Source organism: Salvelinus alpinus, chromosome 3 (genome assembly GCF_045679555.1).
Source record: "Salvelinus alpinus chromosome 3, SLU_Salpinus.1, whole genome shotgun sequence".
NCBI classification, from domain to species: domain Eukaryota; kingdom Metazoa; phylum Chordata; class Actinopteri; order Salmoniformes; family Salmonidae; genus Salvelinus; species Salvelinus alpinus.
Window position 1 is genome coordinate 31,738,326 of NC_092088.1, and position 22,991 is coordinate 31,761,316.

The 22,991-nt window shown below is 39.6% G+C and overlaps 1 protein-coding gene across 2 annotated transcripts in view; it reads right to left on the bottom strand.

Annotated features, from left to right (window-relative positions):
- Positions 1-235: 235 nt before the first annotated feature.
- LOC139569644 (integrin alpha-X) overlaps positions 236-22,991 on the bottom strand; it is a 60,420-nt gene continuing 37,664 nt past the window's right edge. The window contains exons 24-30 of one of the 2 annotated variants that reach the window (XM_071391058.1): positions 18,040-18,118; positions 17,846-17,944; positions 9,469-9,549; positions 8,711-8,821; positions 8,475-8,588; positions 8,081-8,191; positions 236-3,305 (exon numbers count right to left, since the gene is read on the bottom strand). In XM_071391058.1, coding sequence (XP_071247159.1) covers positions 3,213-3,305; positions 8,081-8,191; positions 8,475-8,588; positions 8,711-8,821; positions 9,469-9,549; positions 17,846-17,944; positions 18,040-18,118 — 688 coding nt within the window. In that variant the 3' untranslated portion in view covers positions 236-3,212. Of the gene's footprint in view, positions 3,306-8,080; positions 8,192-8,474; positions 8,589-8,710; positions 8,822-9,468; positions 9,550-10,144; positions 10,231-17,845; positions 17,945-18,039; positions 18,119-22,991 lie in introns of those variants that run through there. The other variant, XR_011673916.1, reaches the window with a different exon arrangement.

Consider the following 22,991-nt stretch of genomic DNA (forward strand, 5'->3'; position numbering starts at 1 on the left):
AAAATAAAGAAAAGCCTTTGAATGAGTAGGTATGTCCAAACTTTTGACTGGTACTGTATGTAAATGTGATATTTCATTTTTTTAAATTTTAAACATTTGATAAAATTTCCCAAAAAATGTTTTTGCTTCATCATGGTGGTTATCGTGTGTAGAGTTATGAGGGGGAAAAGTATGTAACACATTTTAGAACAAAGCTGTAACGTAACAAAATATGAAAAAAGTAAAAGGGTCTGAATGCTTTCCAAATGCACTGTATACTTTTAATTAATGAAGCCATGTTTAGCATCAGTTGTACAGCTGTAAAGTACACAACGAACATAAGCTACCATACATTCTATTCTTTAACTGATGTTGTCTGTTAAATATAATAATTGTATATTGTTAAATCAAACTAAATGTGAAAATGATTATTTATCATAAATGCAAGAAATGTTTAGCTTTTTTTGGCAGTTAGTTCATTTTGTAGAAATATTTACATTTATTTTCATGTTTGGTATGTTTCAATAAACTAAACTAACTCATGACATGTACTGTAAGCTCTAAGCTATTGCGAATTCATCCCCTATCATTGTGCAAATTGGAAACCAAAGATCATGTCCATAATTCCCTCCAAAAATGAATCCAATCTTCCATTAGATGGATATCTTGCTAGTTGGAAGATTGGATTCATTCATTTTTGGAGGGAATTATGAACATGATCATTGGTTTCCCAGTAGCACAAGGATAGGGGATGAATTTAAAGCAAGCTATCTAGTTACTGTGTCTATTAAATGTGAAGAACAATAAAACAAACATTTACTATGTAGCACAATGTCTGTGCCATACAAATACCAGAAGTTTTAATAAGAAATTTTAAAATTAAATTAAAGCTGCAAGATTCCTAATTTAAAACTGCAATATGTAACTTTTTGGGCGACCTGACCAAATTCACATAGAAATGTGAGTTATAGATCTGTCATTATCATTGAAAGCAAGTCTAAGAAGTGGTATATGTGTTCTATGTGCGCTATTTCTATGCTTCCCGTTCTTATGTGTCGTTTTTGCATCTTTTACTTTCAGTTTTGTAAACAAGCTTCAAACATCTGAAATTACAATATTTTTTATATGTTTTTTACACCTGAATTAAGATGTTATTGCTGTAAAATGCCATTTGGGATTCAACCTCTACTGGGATTTGAACTTACAACCTTCTGGTTGCCAGTGACCTGAAATGTTCTGCTTTTTGGGCATGGCAGTGATTGAATACATTTCTGCATTTGCTAAAGGTTTCTCAGACTGTTCTAAATAATCTATAATTATTATATATTACAGTAAACACTTGCTACTGAGTAGCAGTAAAAATAGAGTAAATATACAATTTTCATACATATTTTTCCATACATACTAAAATGTGAATGAAATTGTATCTTTCAAATGGTACCACAAACATGGTTCCAGGTCCACCCATCAAAGAATGTTGACTTGAATGGGAATATCCATTATTCTAAATTCTGTTGTCAATCTTCCATAGGAAACCTATTGAAATCACAGAAATATAGATAATAGAATAGACATTCCCATTTAAGTTAACATTCAACAGGGGTGGACCAGTGGCCATCTTTTTGGTAATAATTGGAAGTTAAAATGTTAATTCAATTAAAATGTCAATGGTGTACCAGCTTAAATGCAGTGGTCAAAAGGCATAGGCCCATTCTATGAATACTATGTATATGATTGAAATGAAACCCACACTGTATTCAACAGTATGCTGTGTCTCAACTGATGGTGGGCACAATTTAAACACCTCAGATTATGTTTTATGTACAATAGGTTCTAAGCTGCAAATTATGTGAGAAAAACATTTTAGTTTAAGGATTTTTTTTTATAGTTGACAAATACTTTTTTTCTAGAAATTATAAAATAGTTTGATAACCCTGTTAATATGTTCCCAAATTATATCAAACTCAAACGTTTATATTTTTCAGTGATGAAGATATGGATGTCTCATTGTAGGCTGGGGTATGAAAAATGGATCAACTTTGAGCACCTCCAGAATGTTTTTCAATTCAGGTCCAAAAAGTAGTTTCTGACCACTTATATGATGGGCAAACATGTATGGAACATTTTGTTCAAATCAAAAGGGGTGCAGTCAAAAAGTGACTGAATTCACGTGGGTCAACCCTACTGTCAACCCATAAATTATGTTGTAATCAGATTGATTCTGTGAAACTACAGTAACCTAAAAACACACACTACAAACTTCAGCTAACTTTAGCCACTGTTAGCTAACAATCAATGGAAGTGATAGGGGCAATTGTGCAAATGATTTATAATGGCCAAATCACCCTTTACTGCATGCATTATTATAGAACCATGCCCCCTACCACTTCAATTTTTTTATCACTTCAAATGGCCTCAAATAAACAAATGTAGAACAATGTTTGAACAATGTTTGAGTTTTATTTAAATGTATGTTGCCATATGGAAACACTGTGCGACAACGGTAATACTCTGCAACTACTAATATCATGAATAATTGGGTTTTCTAATAAAAATGAGGTGTTTGAATTATAATTGTATTGTTTTATTCCTTCACACTTTCTGAAAATATGTTTTCTTTAAAAAAGTATTCAATCTAGCCCTATTATATATTTATGTAATGGATATTATAATATTATACATATAAAAATAATTGTATTAGCCATGCATATGTAAATAAAGTTGTATGTTAACTTGGCCATATGTTATCTTTTTGGGGGGAGGGGGGAGATGTAAAGATGATTGTTTTATGAGAATCATTTATGGAGCAAACTAATAACTAGCTCTTAGCTAGTTATGTGTGTGGTAGCTAGTTATTATCTAGTTAAAAGGCCATGGGGTGTTTTTTCATTTAGGGAAGTACGGGGGTAAAGAGAAATTATATGTTGCCACATGGTAACATTATGCGGTAAAGGTTTATTAACTAACGAAAAAACAACTATGAAGTTGATTTGGCCCATAACATTTCTAAATTGCACGATTGCATCTATCACTAGCATAGTTTTTTTGTTAGCAGTGGCTCAAGTTAGCTGAAGATTTTAGTAGATTTAAAGAAAACCGAACCATGGATTACTGTTTTTCCTGACCCATAGATTACTTTTTCGGTGAGGAACCATCTAACATCAAGTTGTAAAATCTTGAACTTCCCCTTCAATAATTGTACACACTCAGTGAGCAAGTCCAATTGTTTGCTGTTATTCAGGCGGGGCAGCTTCTCCATCAGCCCCTGGTCCATCTTCTGATGTATTCTGCATCATCTGCTTCAACTGGCTTTTGAAAAACCCAGCCTGAGAGAAAGAGACATGTGTAGAGAGAGATTATTACGTTCTTTAACAGTTTTTTGGCAAATGTATTGCATAGTAAGAGTATAAGAATGTGTACTACATATTAGATTCCTGCATCGGGCCAGGTACCCACTGTTCCCTTGCAGTAGGGCACTGTCTATTATTGGTGCTGAAACGTTCTAATTTGTACACGTGCAGAGGCGTTCACAACTGAACCTTTCATTCACCATACGCTGGCCATATAATTTGCGTTTGACTGGTGTGGCTGGCAAAGTTTACAAGATTTTTGCAGGCTATATTCAATTCTGGCAATGCTTTATTTAAGTTTCAATGAAACAATTTGATAACCATAACCATTTTGCCTGCAAAGGTTTTGAGTTGTTATAAATTAAGAAACGGTATTCTTCCCGCAAGTGATCGTCTTTTTCAACTAAATAAATAACATAAACATAGTAGGTTAGTAGACCTAGCTACTAGGCTGAACTTGGTTACACAACTAACAGAGGGACGACGATAACCCAACATAACAACAAAAACATGTTGCTGGCTGGCCCGTGTCTCGGATATTTGATGAGGAGGAGAGGAGATATGCTGGATAGAGCAGATGAGCCTTTTACTATATAACCAGGCTATTTTTCAAAGCGATTGAGATATCAATGTGCCACATTGTGAAAATAAAAATAGATAATTTGTATGGTTTCCTTTATCCAACGGTTAAATAGACATGCAGACAAATTAGGAAAATCAATAGGCTTACTGACTGGAGTAAAAAAATGGATTAAAAAAATGAATGCAATTTGGCAGGTTCACAGATAATCTCGCAGAACAATTCTTTGTAGGTGGGTCGATTCGTGGAGAACAATCTGTCCTGGTATCGGGTGGGTATCGGAGTTGTGGCAGGCGTGGGGCGGGTTTGGCTCCAAAAAGCGGACCCATGCAGAACTCTACTGTATACAGTGCCTTCAGAAAGTATTCACACCCACTGACTTTTTCCACATTTTGTTGTGTTACAGCCTAAAATGTATTACATTGTCACTGGCCTACACATAATACCCCATAATGTCAAAGTGGAATCATGTTTTTCAAAAATTTTACAAGCTGAAATGTTTTCAGTCAATAAGTATTTAACCCCTCTGCTATGGCAGGCCTAATTAAGTTCAGGAGTACACATTTGCTTCAGAAGTCACATACTAAGTTGCATGGACTTATGTGTGCAATAGCAGTGTCTAACATGATTTTTGAGGTAGTCATTTTTGAATGACTATCTCATCTCTGTACCCCACACATACAATTATCTGTAAGGTCCCTCAGTCGAGCATTGAATTTCAAGCACAAAGACCAGGGAGGTTTTCCAATGCCTTGCAAAGAAGGGCACCTATCGGTAGAGGGGTAAACATAAAAAATCTGACATTGAATATTCTTTTGAGCATGGTGAAGTTATTAATTACACTTTGGATGGTGTATCAATACACCCAGGAATGTAGAAAACCGCTCAGGGATTTCACCATGAGGCCAATGGTGACTTTAAAACAGTTACAGAGTTTAATGGCTGTGATAGGAGAAAACTGAGGATGGGTCAACAACATTGTAGTTACTACACAATACGAACCTAAAGGACAGAGGGAAAAGAAGGAAGCCTGTACATAATACAAATATTCCAAAGCATGCATCCTGTTTGCAACAAGGCACTAAAGTAAAACTGCAAAATAATTTGGCAAAGCAATTAACTTTTTGTCCTGAATACAAAGTGTTATGTTTGGGGAAAATCCAATACAACACATTACTGAGTGAGTACCACTCTCCATATTTTCATGCATAGTGGTGGCTGCATCATGTTATGGGTATGCTTGTAATCATTAAGGACTGGGTATCTTTTCAGGATAAAAAATAAACGTAATGGAGCTAAGCACAAGCAAAATCCTAGTGGAGACCTGGTTCAAGCTGCTTTCCACCAGACACTGGGAGATTAATTCCCCTTTCAGCAGGACAATAACCTAAAACACAAGGCCAAATCTACACGAGTTGCTTAGTAAGAAGACAGTGAATATTCCTGATTGGCAGAGTTTCAGTTTTGACTTAAATCTACTTGAAAATCTATGGCAAGACCTCCAAATGGGTGTCTAGCAATGATCAACAACCAATTTGACAGAGCTTGAAGAATTTTTAAAATAATAATGGGCAAAGGTTGCACAATCCAGGTGTGGAAAACTCTTAGAAACGTACTGTAATGTCTTCTTCCAACTCATACTCTCAAACACGTAGATCCCCTGAACGCAGCTCACTTTCCAGCCCACTTGAATAGCCCCCGCGATATGCAACTTTTCAGCGAAGTCAGGAACCAATATACTCAGTCAGTTAGGAAAGCTAAGGCTAGCTTTTGCAAACAGAAATTTGATTCCTGTAGCACTAATTCCAAAAGGTTTTGGGACACTGTAAAGTCCATGGAGAATAAGAGCACCTCCTCCCAGCTGCCCACTGCACTGAGAATAGGAAAAACTGTCACCACTGATAAATCTACGATAATCGATAATTTTAATAAACATTTTTCCACGGCTGGCCATACTTTCCACCTGGCTACCCCTACCATGGCCAACATCTCAGCAACCCCTGCAGCAACTTGAGAATTCAGTGTGTCAAATCGGAGGGCCTGTTGTCCGGACCTCTGGCTGTCTCTATGGGGGTGCCACAGGGTTCAATTATCGGGCCGACTCTTTTCTCTGTATATATCAATCATGTCACTCTTGCTGCTGGTGATTCTCTGATCCACCTCTACACAGACGACACCATTCTGTATACATCTGGCCCTTCTTTGGACACTGTGCTAACAAACCTCCAAACGAACTTCAATGTCCTACAACAATCCTTCCGTGGCCTCCAACTGCTTTTAAATCCTAGTAAAACTAAGTGTATGCTCTTCAACCGATTGCTGCCCGCACCCTCCCGCCCGACTAGCATCACTACTCTGGACGGTTCTGACCTAGAATATGTGGACAACTACAAATACCTAGGTGTTTGGCTAGACTGTAAACTCTCCTTCCAGACTCACATTAAGCGTCTCCAATCCAAAATTAATCTAGAATCGGCTTGCTATTTCGCAACAAAGCCTCCTTCACTCATGCCACCAAACATACCCTCATAAAACTGACTATCCTACCGATCCTTGACTTCGGCGATGTAATTTACAAAATAGCCTCCAACACTCTACTCAGCAAACTGAATGTAGTCTATCACAGTGCCATCAGTTTTATCACCAAAGCCCCATATACTACCCACCACTGCGACCTGTATGCTCTCGTTGGCTGGTCCTCACTACATATCCGTCGGCAAGCTCACTGGCTCCAGGTAACCTATAAGTCTTTGCTAGGTAAAGCCCCGCCTTATCTCAGCTCACTGGTCACCATAGCAACACCCACCCGTAGCACACGTTCCAGCATGTATTTTGCACTGGTCATCCCCAAAGCCAACACTTTCTTTGGCCGCCTTTCCTTCCAGTTCTCTGCTGCCAATGACTAGAACGAAATGCAAAAATCTCTGAAGCTGGAGTCTTATATCTCCCTCCCTAACTTTAAGCATCAACTGTCTGAGCAGCTTACCGATCACCGTACCTGTACACAGCCAATCTGTAAATAGCACACCCGTCTACCTTATCCCCATGATATTACTTACCCGCTTGCTCTTTGCACCCCAGTATCTCTACACATTCATCATCTGCACATCTATCACTCGAGTACTAATGTTACATTGTAATTATTTTAACTCTGTGTTGTTGTTTTTGTCGCACTGCTTTCCATTATCTTGGTCAGGTCGCAGAGAACTTGTTCTCAACTGGCCTACCTGGTTAAATAAAGGTGAAATAAAAAAATAAAAAAACTTTCCAGCTCATACTCTCAAACACATAGATCCCCTGAACGCAGCTCACTCTCCTGATCCCAATCACCTGAATTCTGATCACCTGTTCACACACCTGTATGTCCTTATCACACACTATTTAGTTCAGTTCTTCGCACCCCATCATTGTGAGGTATTGTTTGTTTTGTTTGTTTCGGAGCTCTTTTTTTCCCTTAATTGAAATCCTCCCGTGTATGATAGTGAGGCAGGCAAAAACTAACGACGCCTTTTGCCTATTCCCTGCCTGTACTTTCGGATTTCTTGTTATCAACCTATTGTCTGATCTCCCGGACGACTTTACTAGCCTTTTCCCTGCCTGCACTGTTGCCTTTTTGGACCCCCTGTGTATGACCTTCTGCCTGCCCCTGGACCCAGCTACCTGCCACCTGTGGTCCTTTACAAATAAACACCTGCTGCGCCCTGCGCTTGAAACCAGCTCTCTGTCTCCCATCGTGTTCATTACACATACCCAGAACGATTCACAGCTGTAATTGCTACCAAAGGTGCTTCCACAAAGTATTGACTCAGGGGTGTGAATACTTAACTAAATTATATATTTCTCTATTTCATTTACAATACATTTGCAAACAAATCTAAAAACATATTTGCACTTATGGGGTATTGTGTGTAGATGGGTGAGATATTTTTTCATTTAATAAATGTTTGAATTCAGGCTGTAACACAACAAAATGTGGAATGAGTTGAGGGGTATGAATACTTCCTGAAGGCATTGTATGCTGTACATGGCACATTACATGGATATGAAAACGACCCTGGTTTTAGAACTACTTAATATAAAATGGTGATGTACATTAAAACCTTTGACTATACTGTAGATATTCAACATATGTGAGTGAAATTGATAATACCAAATATGTAATGAATATTACCTTATAAAGCCCAGCTGTGATCAAAGCTAACAGCAGCAGACCTCCCACAACACCCCCAATGACCGCCTTTGTGAAGTCAACCTCAGGATACACCTCCACCTGAGTTTCAATCTGAGGATGACAAATGCATGTATTTTCAACTGAAGCTAAATTAAGTTATCAATCTTACTGGGCGGCAGGGTTGGAGTCAATTTCAAATTGAAGGCAGTCAATTCAGGAAGTAAAACATTTGAATATGATTTTTTATAACTTTGCAATAAGCTGAAAAGGAGAAGCTGGTTATGCCAAACGTTTTCACATTTGGATTTTATATTCAATTCACTCCCTGAATTGACTGATTTCAATTCGAATCAACCCCAACCCTGATTTGAGGAGATAACATCTAAAAGGCTACCTTTTGTATAGGTGGGTTATTTTTGGAGTCCGAAGAATAATAGATGTATTGGTTTCTGTCATAATCTACAGTGGCACTGCTGACCAAGTTGAACTGGGCAGACTCAAGACCAATCTGAGAGCAGAGAGAAAGAGCGAGGAATGTTAGTAAGGAGATATGTACTGTAATTAGCACAGCTAGCATTGGGGGAAAATACTGTATACAATTATCCATACCTCCATCCTTTCATTTATTACCTGTTCTATCCATCCAGAGCTGAGGTTACCAGTGATGTTGTAAGAGTTACGATCCAAATTTCTAATGAAGCTTTTGCACATGAACACCCCACACTTTGCGACAGAGCAGTCCTGTAGGATAGGGGGAAGATAAAATGATTGTGATCACTTTTGAACTAATGACAATCTAACACATTAATATAATAGAATACATTATTTACTATTAACCCACGAATAAGCATTACAACTATTTATAAATGCATTATAGTTGTTAAGCATTTACAACATTCCTTATCATTTATAAAGCATTCATACTCCTTTATGAACAATTTACAATGGGTTATTCATGAGTTATAAAGTGTAACACAAATTAAACATGTTAAAAGTCACATTTTAAGAGGTTGTGAATACCTTTTCTTAATTAAGTTTGCCTTCATACAGAATCAGGCAACTACCTAAATGTAATTCTGTTTACATTTAACAGCATTTCTAGACACAGCAAATCTGTAACAACACCTGTAACAACACTTGGCTTTAACATCTAAAAAATTCTAGGATATATGTTTTGCCATAAGATTATGTGTCGAGACATGTAATTAAATAAACAATCTATTTGCAGAAAACCTGTCATTACTACTGTTCGTGACACTCAATGCAAGTTGGTGTTAGGTGTGTCCGTTAGCTGGCCTCTTAAAATTGCAATACCAGGAAGTTGAGAAATATTATTTCAAATAGAAGTGGATGGCATTATAAAACAGAAATGGGCTAGCACTATTCACCACAGCGTGATTTTTCTGCAGCTTGTCCACAAACTCTGTGGCAGTAGGTTCTTCATCCTTGTGTCTTTGACAACCTTGAATCTGAAACACAAAAGTTTCCTGTCAATTCCAGTCATCACAAAACTGAAATAAAACTTGCAATAGCCACTTTCTTGGCCCCATTTCTTTGGATTGAACATAGTGCTTACTTTACATTTGTACTATTTGTGCATGTATCAATACTAATGTATTTATACACTGAACAAAAATATAAACACAATATGTCAAGTGTTGGTCCAATGTTTCATGAGCTGAAATAAAATATCCCAGAAATGTTACAAAAAGCAAAAAGTGTGCTCTTCACGGATGAATTCCGGTTTCAACTGTACCGGGCAGATGGCAGACAGAGTGTATTGCGTTGTGTGGGCGAGAGGTTTGCTGATGTCAATGTTGTGAACAGTGGGGTTATGGTATGGGCAGCCATAAGATACAGACAACGAACACAATTGCATTTTATCAATGTCAATTTGAATGCCGAGATACTGTGACGAGATCCTGAGGCCTATTGTCGTGCTATTCATCTGCTGCCATTACCTCGTGTTTCAGCATGATAATGCACGGCCCCATGTTGCAAGAATCTGTACACAATTCCTGGAAGCTCAAAATTTCCCAGTTCTTCCATGGCCTGCATACTCACCAGACATGTCACCCATTGAGCATGTTAGGGATGCTCTGGATCGACGTGTATGACAGCGTGTTCCAGTTCCCGCCAATATCCTGCAACTTCACACAGCCATTGAAGAGGATTGGGACAACATTCCACAGGCCACAATCAACAGCCTGATCACCTCTATATGAAGGAGATCTGTCGCTCTGCATGAGGCTAATGGTGGTCACACCAGATACTGACTGGTGTGAGCACCACGCCCATAGGATTTTTTAAAAGGTATTTGTGACCAAGAGATGCATATCTGTATTCCCAGTCATGTGAAATACATAATGAATTGATTTTAATTGACCAATTTCCTTATATGAGCTGTAAATCCGTAAAATCGTAGTTATTGTTGCATATTGCATTTATATTTTTGTTCAAAGTATATTTTAATTCCCCGTCATTAAGACACAGGATGCCCAACTGTTCCTCTACCCACGAGCAAGCATACAAGGCATTAACTCATTCCCCATTTGGCAAATCAGCTCATGACTCTGTACTCCTTCTTCTTGTTTACAAGCAGAAGCTCAAACAAGAAGTACCTGTGACTCGCTCTGTTGAGAAATGGTCATCAGAATCAGGGATTACGCTCCAGGACTGCTTTGTTAGCACTGCTTGCTTGGGATATGTTCCGAGAGTCCGCCGATAACTTCGATGAGCTAACCACCTCAACCTCAACCACCGCGTCGAATGGCAACAGCACCAACAGCACCATTGTAGAATAATAATGAAGACATCAGCACTTTGAAATAACACATATTTATTTTTACCTTTATTTAACTAGGCAAGTCAGTTAAGAACAAATTCTTATTTTCAATGACGGCCTAGGAACAGTGGGTTAACTGCCTTGTTCAGGGGCAGAACGACAGATTTGTACCTTGTCAACTCGGGGATTCAAACTTGCAACCTTTCGGTTACTAGTCCAACGCTCTAACCACTAGGCTACCCTGCCGCCCCATATGGAATCATGTAGTAACAATTTAAAAAAAATATATATTTTATATATTTAAGATTCTTCAAAGTCACCACCCTTTGCCTTGATGACAGCTTTGCACACTCTTGGAATTCTCTCAACCAGCTTCAAGATGAAATTTTCCAACGGTCCTGAAAGAGTTCCCACATATGCTAAGCACTTGTTAGCTGCTTTTCCTTCCTCTGCGGTCCAACTCATCTCAAACCATCTCAATTGGATTGAGGTCAAGTGATTGTGGAGGCCAAGTCATCTGATGCAGCACTCATCACTCTCCTTGGTCAAATAGCCCTTACACAACCTGGAGGTGTGTTTTGGGTCATTGTCCTATTGAAAAACGAATGAGTCCCACTAAGCCCAAACCAGATTGCTGTGGTAGCCATGCTGGTCAAGTCTGCCTTGAATTCTAAGTAAATCACAGACAGTGTCACCAGAAAAGCACCCCCACACTATCACACCTCCTCCTCCATGCTTCACGGTGGGAGTCACACATGCGGAGATCATCCATTCACCTACTCTGCGTTTTACAAAGACACAGCGGTTGGAACCAAACATCTCAGATTTGGACACATCAGACCAAAGGACAAATTTCCACCGGTCTAATGTCCATTGCTCATGTTTCTTAGCCCAAGCAAGTCTCTTCTTATTATTGGTGTCCTTTAGCAGTGTTTCCTTTGCAGAAATTCGACCATGAAGGCCTGATTCACGCAGTCTCCTCTGAACAGTTGATGTTGAGATGTGTCTGTTACTTGAACTCTGTGAAGCATGTATTTGGCCTGCAACCTGAGGTGCAGTTAACTTTAATGAACTTATTCTCTGCAGCAGAGGTAACTCTGGGTCTTTGTTTCCCGTGGCGATCCTCATGAGAGCAAGTTTCATCTTAGCGCTTGATGGTTTTTGTGACTGCACTAGAAGAAACTTTAAAAGTTCTTGAAATCGTCCGCATTGACTGACCTTCATGTCTTTAAGTAATGATGGACTGTCGTTTCTCTTTGCTTATTTGAGATGTTCTTGCCATAATATGGACTTGGTCTTTTACCAAATAGGGCTAGCTTCTGTATACTACCCCTATCTTGTCACAACACAACTGATTGGCTCAAATGCATTAAGAAGGAAACAAGGCACACCTGTTAATTGAAATGCATTCTAGGTGACTACCTCATGAAGCTGGTTGAGAGAATGTAAAGAGTGTGCAAAGCTGTCATCAAGGCAAATATAAAATACATTTGATATCTTCACTATTATTCTACAATGTAGAAAATACAACAAATAAAGAAAAACTCTGGAATGAGTAGGTGTGTCCAAACTTTTGACTGGTACTGTTAATATACATTTGAAGTCGGAAGTTTACATACACCTTAGCCAAATACATTTAAACTCAATTTTTCACAATTCCTGACATGTAATCCTAGTAAAAATTCCCTGTCTTAGATCAGTTAGGATCACCACTTTATTTTAAGAATGTGAAATGTCAGAATAATAGTAGAGATTTTATTTCTTTCATCACATTCCCAGTGGGTCAGAAGTTTACACACACTTAATTAGTATTTGGTAGCATTGCCTTTAAATTGTTGAACTTTTCGGGTAGCCTTCCACAAGCTTCCCACAATAAGTTGGGTGAATTTTGGCCCATTCCTCCTGACAGAGCTGATGTAACTGAGTCAGGTTTGTAGGCCTCCTTGCTCGCACACGCTTTTTCAGTTCTGCCCACAAATTTTCAAAAGGGTTGAGGTCAGGGCTTTGTGATGGCCACTCCAATACCTTGACTTTGTTGTCCTTGACCCATTTTGCCATAACTTTGGAAGTATGCTTGGGGTCATTGTCCATTTGGAAGACCCATTTGCGACCAAGCTTTAACTTCCTGACTGATGTCTTGAGATGTTGCTTCAATATATCCGCATAATTTTCCTTACCTCATGATGCCATCTATTTTGTGAAGTGCACCAGTCCCTCCTGCAGCAAAGCACCCCCACAACATGATGCTGCCACCCCGTGCTTCACGGTTGGGATGGTGTTCTTCGGCTTGCAAGCATCCCCCTTTTTCCTCCAAACATAACGATAGTCAATATGGCCAAACAGTTATATTTTTGTTTCATCAGACCAGATGACATTTCTCCAAAGAGTACGAGCTTTGTCCCCATATGCCGTTGCAAACCGTAGTCTGGCTTTTTTATGGCGGTTGGAGCAGTGGTTTCTTCTTTGCTGAGCGGCCTTTCAGGTTGTCGATATAGGACTCGTTTTACTGTGGATATAGATACGTTTGTACCTGTTTCCTCCAGCATCTTCAAAGGTCTTTTGCTGTTGTTCTGGGATTGATTTGCACTTTTTGCACCAAAGTACGTTCATCTCTAGGAGACTGAGCGGTATGACGGCCGCGGTTTATACTTCGAGTACTATTGTTTGTACAGATGAACGTGGGACCTTCAGGCGTTTGGAAATTGCTCCCAAGGATGAACCAGACTTGTGGAGGTCTACAATTGTTTTGATTGATTTCTTTTGATTTTTCCCATGATGTCAAGCAAAGAGGGACTGAGTTTGAAGGTAGGCCTTGAAATATATCTACAGGTACACCTCCAATTGACTCAAATTATTTCACTTAGCCTATCAGAAGCTTCTAAAGCCATGACATAATTTTCTGGAATTTTCCAAGCTTTTTAAAGGCACAGTCAACGTAGTGTATGTAAACTTCTGACCCACTGAAATTGTGATACAGTGAATTAATTATAAGTGAAATAATCTGTCTGTAAACAATTGTTGGAAAAATTACTTGTGTCATGCACATGTCCTAACCGACTTGCCAAAACTATAGTTTGTTAAAACCTGTTGGGGACAAGGGGTGATATTTTCACTTTTGGTGAAAATCGTATGATTTTTAAACGGCCTCGTACTCAATTCTTGCTAGTACAATATGCATATTTTTAGTACCATTGGATAGAAAACAACCTCTAGTTTCTAAAAACGTTTGAATTTTTTCTCTGAGTGGAACACAAGTCATTTGGCAGCACTTTCCCTGAGCAGGAAGTAGAATGCAAGATGTCTATGCTCGCTTCAACGCTCTGCCTATACATGGTCATGCCACCTATGACCCGAAACACACCTCATACGCCTTCCTCTGGGTGTCAAGAGGACGTCAGAGGAGAAATTTTGTGTTTATCTTGTTCTGACGTGAAATAAGACCTATTTCTTTGACGTGACCGTCCATTTCCGGAAGTCTGAAGTGCGCGACTTTGAAGAGAGATTGTGTTTTGTTTTGCTGCCGTTTCGGATGTCAACTTTCTCCGGCTCGGATTTGATTTGATAAATGAGACCATATCATCGTAATGTATGTTTTTTCAATATAGTTTAATCAGATTATTTGAATTTCTTCGGGAGTTTTGCCGTGTTCCGTCGTGTGACTTTGTTTACTTGGAGAGATCCGTGCCACGCGACTAGTACCCATGCTAAATGAAGTGGGAAAGGTACCATTCTGAATGGAATGAACGACTCATCTGGACTAAGGACATCTTGATCAACATTCTGATGAAATTTCAGCAAAAGTAAGATCCAATTTATAATGCTATTTCATATATCGGTCGTGCATGTGAACTGGTCGTGGGCGCCCAGCTGGTTCTGGCTGGCGTGGCTATGCTAATTTAGCGCTACATTTTGTTTTCGCTATAAAACATTTAATAAATCTGAAATATTGTCTGGAATCACAAGAATCCTGTCTTTCAATTGCTGCACAGTATGTATTTCTCAGATATGTTTTATGATGAGTAATTAGTTATTTGACGTTGGTGTCTGTAAATGTTATGGCTGCTTTCGGTGCAATTTCTGATTGTAGCTGAAATGTAATTTATGATTTATACCATAAATATGCACATTTTTCAAAAAAAACATATGCTATACAATAAATATGTTATCAGACTGTCATCTTATGAAGTTGTTTCTTGGTTAGTGGCTATATATATATCTTTATTTGGTCGAATTAGTGATAGCTGGTGATGGAGTAAAACACTGATGGAGGTAGAAAAGTGGTGTAATAGATTTACATATTTTGTCTTCCCTGTAAAACATTTTAAAAATCGGACATGTTGGCTTGATTCACAAGATGTTCACCTTTCATATGCTGTATTGGACTTGTTAATGTGTGAAAGTTAAATATTTAAAAAAAAATGTTTTTTTTGAATTTGCCGCTCTGCCTTTTCAGTGGAATGTGGGAGGAGTGCCGCTAGCGGCACCCGTGGCCTAGACAGGTTATTAACAAGACATTTGTGGAGTGGTTGAAAAATGAATTTGAATGACTCCAACCTAAGTGTATGTAATCTTCCGACTTCAACTGTATATATATACACACTACCGTTTAGAAGTTTGGGGTCACTCCTTGTTTTGAAAGAAAAGCACATTTTCTGTCCATTAAAATAACATCAAATTGATCAGAAATAGAGTGTAGAGAAGGTTAATGTTGTAAATGACTATTGTAGCTGGAAATGGCAGATTTATTATGGACTATCTACATAGGTGTACGAGGCCCATTATCAGCAACCATCACTCCTGTGTTCCAATGGCACGTTGTGTTAGCTAATTCAAATGTATCATTTTTATAGGCTAACTGATCATTAGAAAACCCTTTTGCAATTATGTTAGCACAGCTGATAACGTTTGTCCTGATTAAAGAAGCAATAAAACTGGCCTTCTTCAGACTAGTTGAGTATCTGGAGCATCAGCATTTCTGGGTTCGATTACAGGCTCAAAATGGCTAGAAACAAATACATTTCTTCTGAATCTTGTCAGTCTATTCTTGTTTTGAGAAATGAAGGCTATTTCATGCGAGAAATTGCCAATAAACCAAACATCTCGTACAATGCTGTGTACTACTCCCTTCACAGAACAGCACAAGCAGGCCCTAACCAGAATAGAAAGAGGAGTGGGAGACGCCGGTGCACAACTGCGTAAGAGGACAAGTACATTAGAGTGTCTAGTTTGAGAAACAGATGCCTCACAAGTCCTCAACGGGCAGCTTCATTAAGTAGTACCTGCAAAACACCAGTCTCAACATCAACGATGTAGAGGCGACTCCGGGATGCTGGCCTTCTAGGCAGAGTTCCTCTGTCCAGTGTCTGTGTTCTTTTGCCCATCTCAATCTTATCGTTTTATTGGCCAGTCTGAGATATGGCTTTTTCTTTGCAACTTTGCCTAGAAGGCCAGCATCCCGGAGTCGCCTCTTCAATGCTGATGTTGAGACTGGTGTTTTGCGGGTACTATTTACACACAATACCCCGTAATGACAAAGTGAAAACAGGTTTTAAGAAATGTTTGCAAATGTATAAAAAAAACAGAAATACTTTATTTACATAAGTATTCATACCCTTTGCTATGAGACTTGAAATTGATCTCAGGTGCATCCTGTTTCCATTGATCATGCTTGAGATGCTTCTACAACTTGATTGCAATCCACCTGTGGTAAATTCAATTGATTGGACATGATTTGGAAAGGCACCACTGTTGACAATGTATGTCAGAGCAAAAACCAAGCCGTTTTTCGGTCGAAGGAATTGTCTGTAGCGCTCCGAGACAGGATTGTGTCGAGGTGCAGATCTTGGGAAGGGTACCCAAAAAATGTCTGCAGCATTGAAGGTCCCCAACTTCACAGTGGCTTCCATCATTCTTAAATGGAAGAAATTTGTCACCACCAACACTCTTGCAAGAGCAATCGGGGGAGAAGGGCCTTGGTCAGGGAGGTGACTAAGAACCCGATGGTCACTCTGACAGAGCTTTAGAGTTCCTATGTGGAGATGGGAGAACCTTCCAGAATGACAACCATCTCTGCAGCACGACCAATCAGGCCTTTATGGTGGAGCTGCTCGATGGAAGCCACTCCTCAGTAAAATGCACATGAGAGTCATCTTGGAGTTTGCCAAAAGGCACCTAAAGGACTCTCAGACCATGAGAGACAAAATTATCTGGTCTTATGAAACCAAGATTGAACTCTTTGGCCTGAATGCCAAGCGTCACATCTGGAGGAAACCTGATACCGTCCCTACGGTTAAGCATGGTGGTGGCAGCATCATGCTGTGGGGAAGTTTTTCCCCACAGGTGCGCCAAGCTTGTAGCATCATACCCAAGAAGACTCGAGGCTGTAATCGCTGCCAAAGGTGCTTCAACAAAGTACTGAGTGAAGGCTCTGAATACTTATGTAAATGTTATATTTCAGTTTCTTTTTATTATACATTTGCAAAAAACAACCAAAAAAAAACTGTTTTTTGCTTAGTGATTATGGGGTATTGTATGTAGATTGATGAGGAAAAAAACGATTTAATACATTTTAGAATAAGGCTGTAATGTAACTGAATGTGGAAAAAGTCAAGGGATCTGAATACTTTCCGAATAGACTGTATCTACTAATCCGAGACATTTTCAAAGTTTGAGACACTGAAAATCAAGACAACCTAGAGCCAAACTAGAACACCGGGCAGCTAAACCAAATGTTTTTTTTTCTGTCCAAGCTATAAAAAAAGAAATTGCTTTCACATTGTAATTTGCTAAATGAAGTACTGCAAATGTCTCTTCATTATCACTGTTCACCACTTACTCCCATTTTAACAGGGTGTAATTCGCTCAATATTGAGAGATTAGACAAAGTTTACAATACCAGATAGCTTCAATTCTCCTATTTTTTATCAGTAGCATAGGGTAGGGGGTGTTGTGATTCAAAAAATAGTATCCACTCTTCTCACCTGTATACCCTTTGGATCAGCCCAGATGTCTTTGTCACCAAGCTTCACTGGCACCTTGATTATCACAGTAATATTGAAGCCTCTTTCATAATTTTCAACCTGAGAAAGAAGGGGGTATTTTAATTTATGCTATACATTTCAGACATATTAAGTAAATGGCACATAAATACTATGTATTAGTATATTATCCTTACCTCAAAGGATTGTTTCACATGTTTCTGCAAATCATTTTTCCCGGCAGTGAAATTAACATAACTCGTTGAATCTTCATTTCTAAATAAATGGGGGGAAGATTTAGTGGAGACAAATATTCCAAACAGCTGGGCTAGATTAAGCCTGAGTCATACAGTACCGGTCAAAAGTTTAAGAACACCTACTCATTCAAGGGCTTTTCTTTATTTTTACTATTTTCTACATTGTCGAATAATAGTGAAGACATCAAAACTATGAAATAACACATATGGAATCATGTAGTAACCAAAAAAGTGTTAAACGAATCGAAATATAATTTATATTTGAGATTCTTCAAATGGTCACCCTTTGCCTTGATGACAGCTTTGCACACTCTTGGCATTATCTCAACCAGCTTCATGAAATAGTCAACTGGAATGCATTTCGATTAACAGGTGTGCCTTCTTAAAAGTGAATTTGTGGAATTTCTTTCCTTCTTAATGCGTTTGAGCCCATCAGTTGTGTTGTGACAAGGTAGGGGGGTATACAGAAGATTGCCCTATTTGGTAAAATACCATATTATGGCAAGAACAGCTCAAATAAGGAAGGTGAAACGACAATCCATCATTACTTTAAGACATGAAGGTTAGTCAATACGGAACATTTCAAGAAAGTGCAGTCACAAAAACATTGAGCTCTATAATGAAACTGGCTCTCATGAAGACCACCACAGGAATGGAAGACCCAGAGTTACCTCTGCTGCAGAGGATAAGTTCATGAGAGTTATCAGCTTCAGAAATTGCAGCCCAAATAAATGCTTCGCAGAGTTCAAATAACAGACACATCTCAACATCAACTGTTCAGAGGAGACTGCGTGAATCAGGCATTCATGGTCGAATTGCTGCAAAGAAAGCACTGCTAACGGACACCAATATGAAGAAGAGAATGGCTTTGGCCAAGAAACACGAGCAATGGACATTAGATCGGTGGAAATGTGTCCTTTGGTCTGGAGTCTGAATTTGAGATTTTGAGTTCCAACCGCCATGTCTTTGTGAGACACGGTGTTAGTGAATGGATAATCTCCACATGTGTATTTCCCACTGTGAAGCATGGAGGAGGAGGTGTTATGGTGTGGGGGTGCTTTGCTGGTGACACTGTCTGTGATTTATTTAGAATTGAAGGCCCACTTAAACTGCATGGCTACCACAGCATTCTTCAGCGATACGCCATCCCATCTGGTTTGGACTTAGTGGGAAATTTGTTTTCAACATGACAATGACCCGACACACCTCCAGGCTGTGTAAGGTCTATTTTACCAAGAAGAAGAGTGATGGAGGGCCTCCCGGGTGGCGCAGTGGTCTAGGGCACTGCATCGCAGTGCTATGCTGCGCCACCAGAGTCTGGGTTCGCGCCCAGGCTCTGTCGCAGCCGGCCGCGACCGGGAGGTCCGTGGGGCGACGCACAATTGGCTTAGCGTCGTCCGGGTTAGGGAGGGTTTGGCCGGTAGGGATATCCTTGTCTCATCGCGCTCCAGCGACTCCTGTGGCGGGCCGGGCGCAGTGCGCGCTAACTGAGGGGGGCGGGTGCACGGTGTTTCCTCCGACACATTGGTGCGGCTGGCTTCCGGGTTGGAGGCGCGCTGTGTTAAGAAGCAGTGCGGCTGGTTGGGTTGTGCTTCGGAGGACGCATGACTTTCGACCTTCGTCTCTCCCGAGCCCGTACGGGAGTTGTAGCGATGAGACAAGATAGTAATTACTAGCGATTGGATACCACGAAAAATTGGGGAGAAAAGGGGATAAAATTTAAAAAAAAAAAAAAAAAAAAAAAAAAAAAAGAAGAGTGATGGATCAGATGTGCTGCATCAGATGACCTTGCCTCCACAATCCCCCGACCTCAACCAAATTGAGATGGTTTGGGATGAGTCGGACCGCAAAGTGAAGGAAATGCATGTGGGAACTCCTTCAAGACTGTTGGAAAAGCATTCCAGGTAAAGCTGGTACAGAGAATGCCAAGAGTGTGTCAGTCTAGTCTTGTTCTGAGAATTGAAGGCTATTCCATACGAGAAATTGCCAAGAAACTGAAGATCTCGTACAATGCTGTGTACTACTCCCTTCACAGAACAGCGCAAACTGGCTCTAACCAGAATAGAAAGAGTGGGAGGCCCCGGTGCACAGTTGAGCAAGAGGACAAGTACATTAGAGTGTCTAGTTTGAGAAACAGACACCTCACAAGTCCTCAACTGGCAGCTTCATTAAATAGTACCCGCAAAACACCAGTCTCAACATCCCGTAGTTGCCTCTTCACTGTAGACGTTGAGACTGGTGTTTACATGCATAATCACATTTGCGGTCACTTTTGATAATGGTATTTTCCTGATAATGGAACATTTGCTCATTTAATTATATATACAGTATAATTTTTTTTTTTTACTTGGCAAGTCATTTAAGAACAAATTCTTATTTACAATGACGGCCCTAGAGCGGCCAAACCCAGACGATGCTTGGCCAATTGTGCGCCTCCCTATGGGACTCCCAATCACGGTCGTTTGTGATACAGTCAGGATTCGAACCAGGGTGTCTGTTATGACACCTCAAAAACTGAGATGCAGTGCCTTAGACTGCTGTGCCACTTGGGAGCACATAGCCTACTGCCATGTGCGCATCGCTCCGCTTATAATGTGAAGAAATAGCCTAATAGTTTCTCAACATTTTAAGCTAAAGGGGTCTGATCTCTGCGTCAGCCACATCGCGTAAAAAACGTTTTTTTGATGCTAGTGGTTGTATTAATTTGTGATCTATCGCATCCCACGACTGTCCCAGACTATGTTTGGAATATGTGACCCGATTCAGGAAACTAGGCGTATGTCGCAAGTCACGACTTCACAGGAGAGCCATTTGAACGTAAAAAATATTTTTTTAATCAAAATGCAGAATTGCCTTCTCGAACATTTGAACTTTCATATGCCTTAATAACAATATTGTATGCCATCTGTAAATACGAATACAATTGTTAAATTACGAGCTTTGTTGGTTAAGCCACAGAAAAAGTCAGCAGCCTTCCTACTAGCCATGATTGGCTGAGATAATGAGCGGGCTGAACATGCTGATAGAGGAGTTCGGATTGGTCTGCCATATAGAAGTCTTCTGTCTATTTGAGCTGGTCAGTCTGTGTTGGTAATCCTGTCGAATGCAACTTTTTTTTATGTATTGTGTAGTGGAGCTGCATAAGTGTTGCTCTCCACTTTCTGGAGGATCAAGTTTTGAAATCAGTGGAATTAGAGTATGATAGCTAAAGAGATAGAGAAAACACATGTGTCCGGATTACATCTTCAAACAAAGGGCAACCATGTCATGGAAATAGTGACAGGGAGACACGTTCATCATGCTTTATGATGTATACAGGTAAGATAGTCTAGCTTTAGCAATTACATTTTCAGATATTAAACGATTCTAATTTTGACAGAAAGTGGTTTATTTAAAGCTAAATAAATAAACCAACGTTAGCTGGCTGGCTCCCAAGCTGACGTTATTATTCATATCCCAGAGCCGTTTGCTTTTCTAGTTAGAGCCTAATGTTAGCTTAGCTAACATTGAACCTGGTTGGTTAGCTCCCAGCATATTACCAGCATATAGTCATGACATGATTTGGCACTGTGTTCATTGTTGTTTAACTGGCTAATGTTATGTGACATGTGTGATCTTACACTTTGTTTACCTAACTAGGTTAATTGTTTACCTAGCTAGCTAGCTACATGTCTTAAGCTAAAGTGTACAACACTCGTTGAATATGGCCGTTGTCAGTAAACGTAGACAAAAAAGTGTAATGAAATTGTTGCCAGCAGAGCTGGTGAGGCTGTTTTCATGTTATCCAGAGGTAAACAAAGTGTGCGCTCTGAACGCTCCGACAGCGAAACGAGATGGGTGGGCATAAAGCTTAAGAGGGTGTGAACAATGCTGAATGGGTGTAGACAAAGAAGATCTCTTCACTAGATACCAAAACATTCAAAGGCCATTTTCTCAAAAGTGAATTTACAACTTTATCAACTTTCAAAGCAGAATTACTTTCCCATTGTTCCTGAAAAATGCAGTGTATGATATACCATTTTGTAGCTCGGAGTCTCTGCTTTTATCCAATGTAAAACACTTTTGTAAACAACAATGTAAAATGTTGCTACATAAAACCGAATCCAGGTGTTGAGTCCCATATTAATTTCTCTCACAGAATAGAATGTCAACTTTTGTACTATGCGGAATAGTAGATTGACATAGGCTAGTGCTTTTGCTGTTCGTTAGGCCTACTCATCTTGTTGGCTGACGAAATGCAAATGTTGACAGTTCTTCCAATATCTTCAATTTGCACCTCGGAATTGGATAAGGACACAAACAGTTGCGTCCCCGATGTGTCTGTCTTCACTTGCAGCCTGTTTTTTTTAGGGTGCATTACGGCCACACAAAGGGGATGCCGCCAGGGAATTTGAGGCGTTATCAAGTGCTTGTCAAATTGTGAATGAGAGACTGATGAAGTGTAGAGTCCGCACACAAAAAAAGAAGGATCTCATGCCTTTCAAGCAACTTTTTTCAAATCATCATTAGAGTAGCATCATGCAGCAATGTATTAAAAATCAAAACATATAGCTCAACGTTTGTAGAACAACTAAAGATACATTAAAACTAGGGGGCGGTATTTTCACGTCCGGATGTAAAGCGTGCCCAAAGTAAACTGCCTGCTACTCAGTCCCAGAAGCTAGGATATGCATATTATTAGTAGATTTGGATAGAAAACCCTCTGACGTTTCTAAAACTGTTTGAATGATGTCTGTGAGTATAACAGAACTTATTTGGCATGCGAAACTCCGAGGACAAACCATCCAGGATATGTTTTTTTGAGGTCACTCTCTTTTCAATGAGTTTTCTATGGGCATCTGGATTTGTAAGGCACTTGCTTGCAGTTCCTATCGCTTCCACTGGATGTCAAC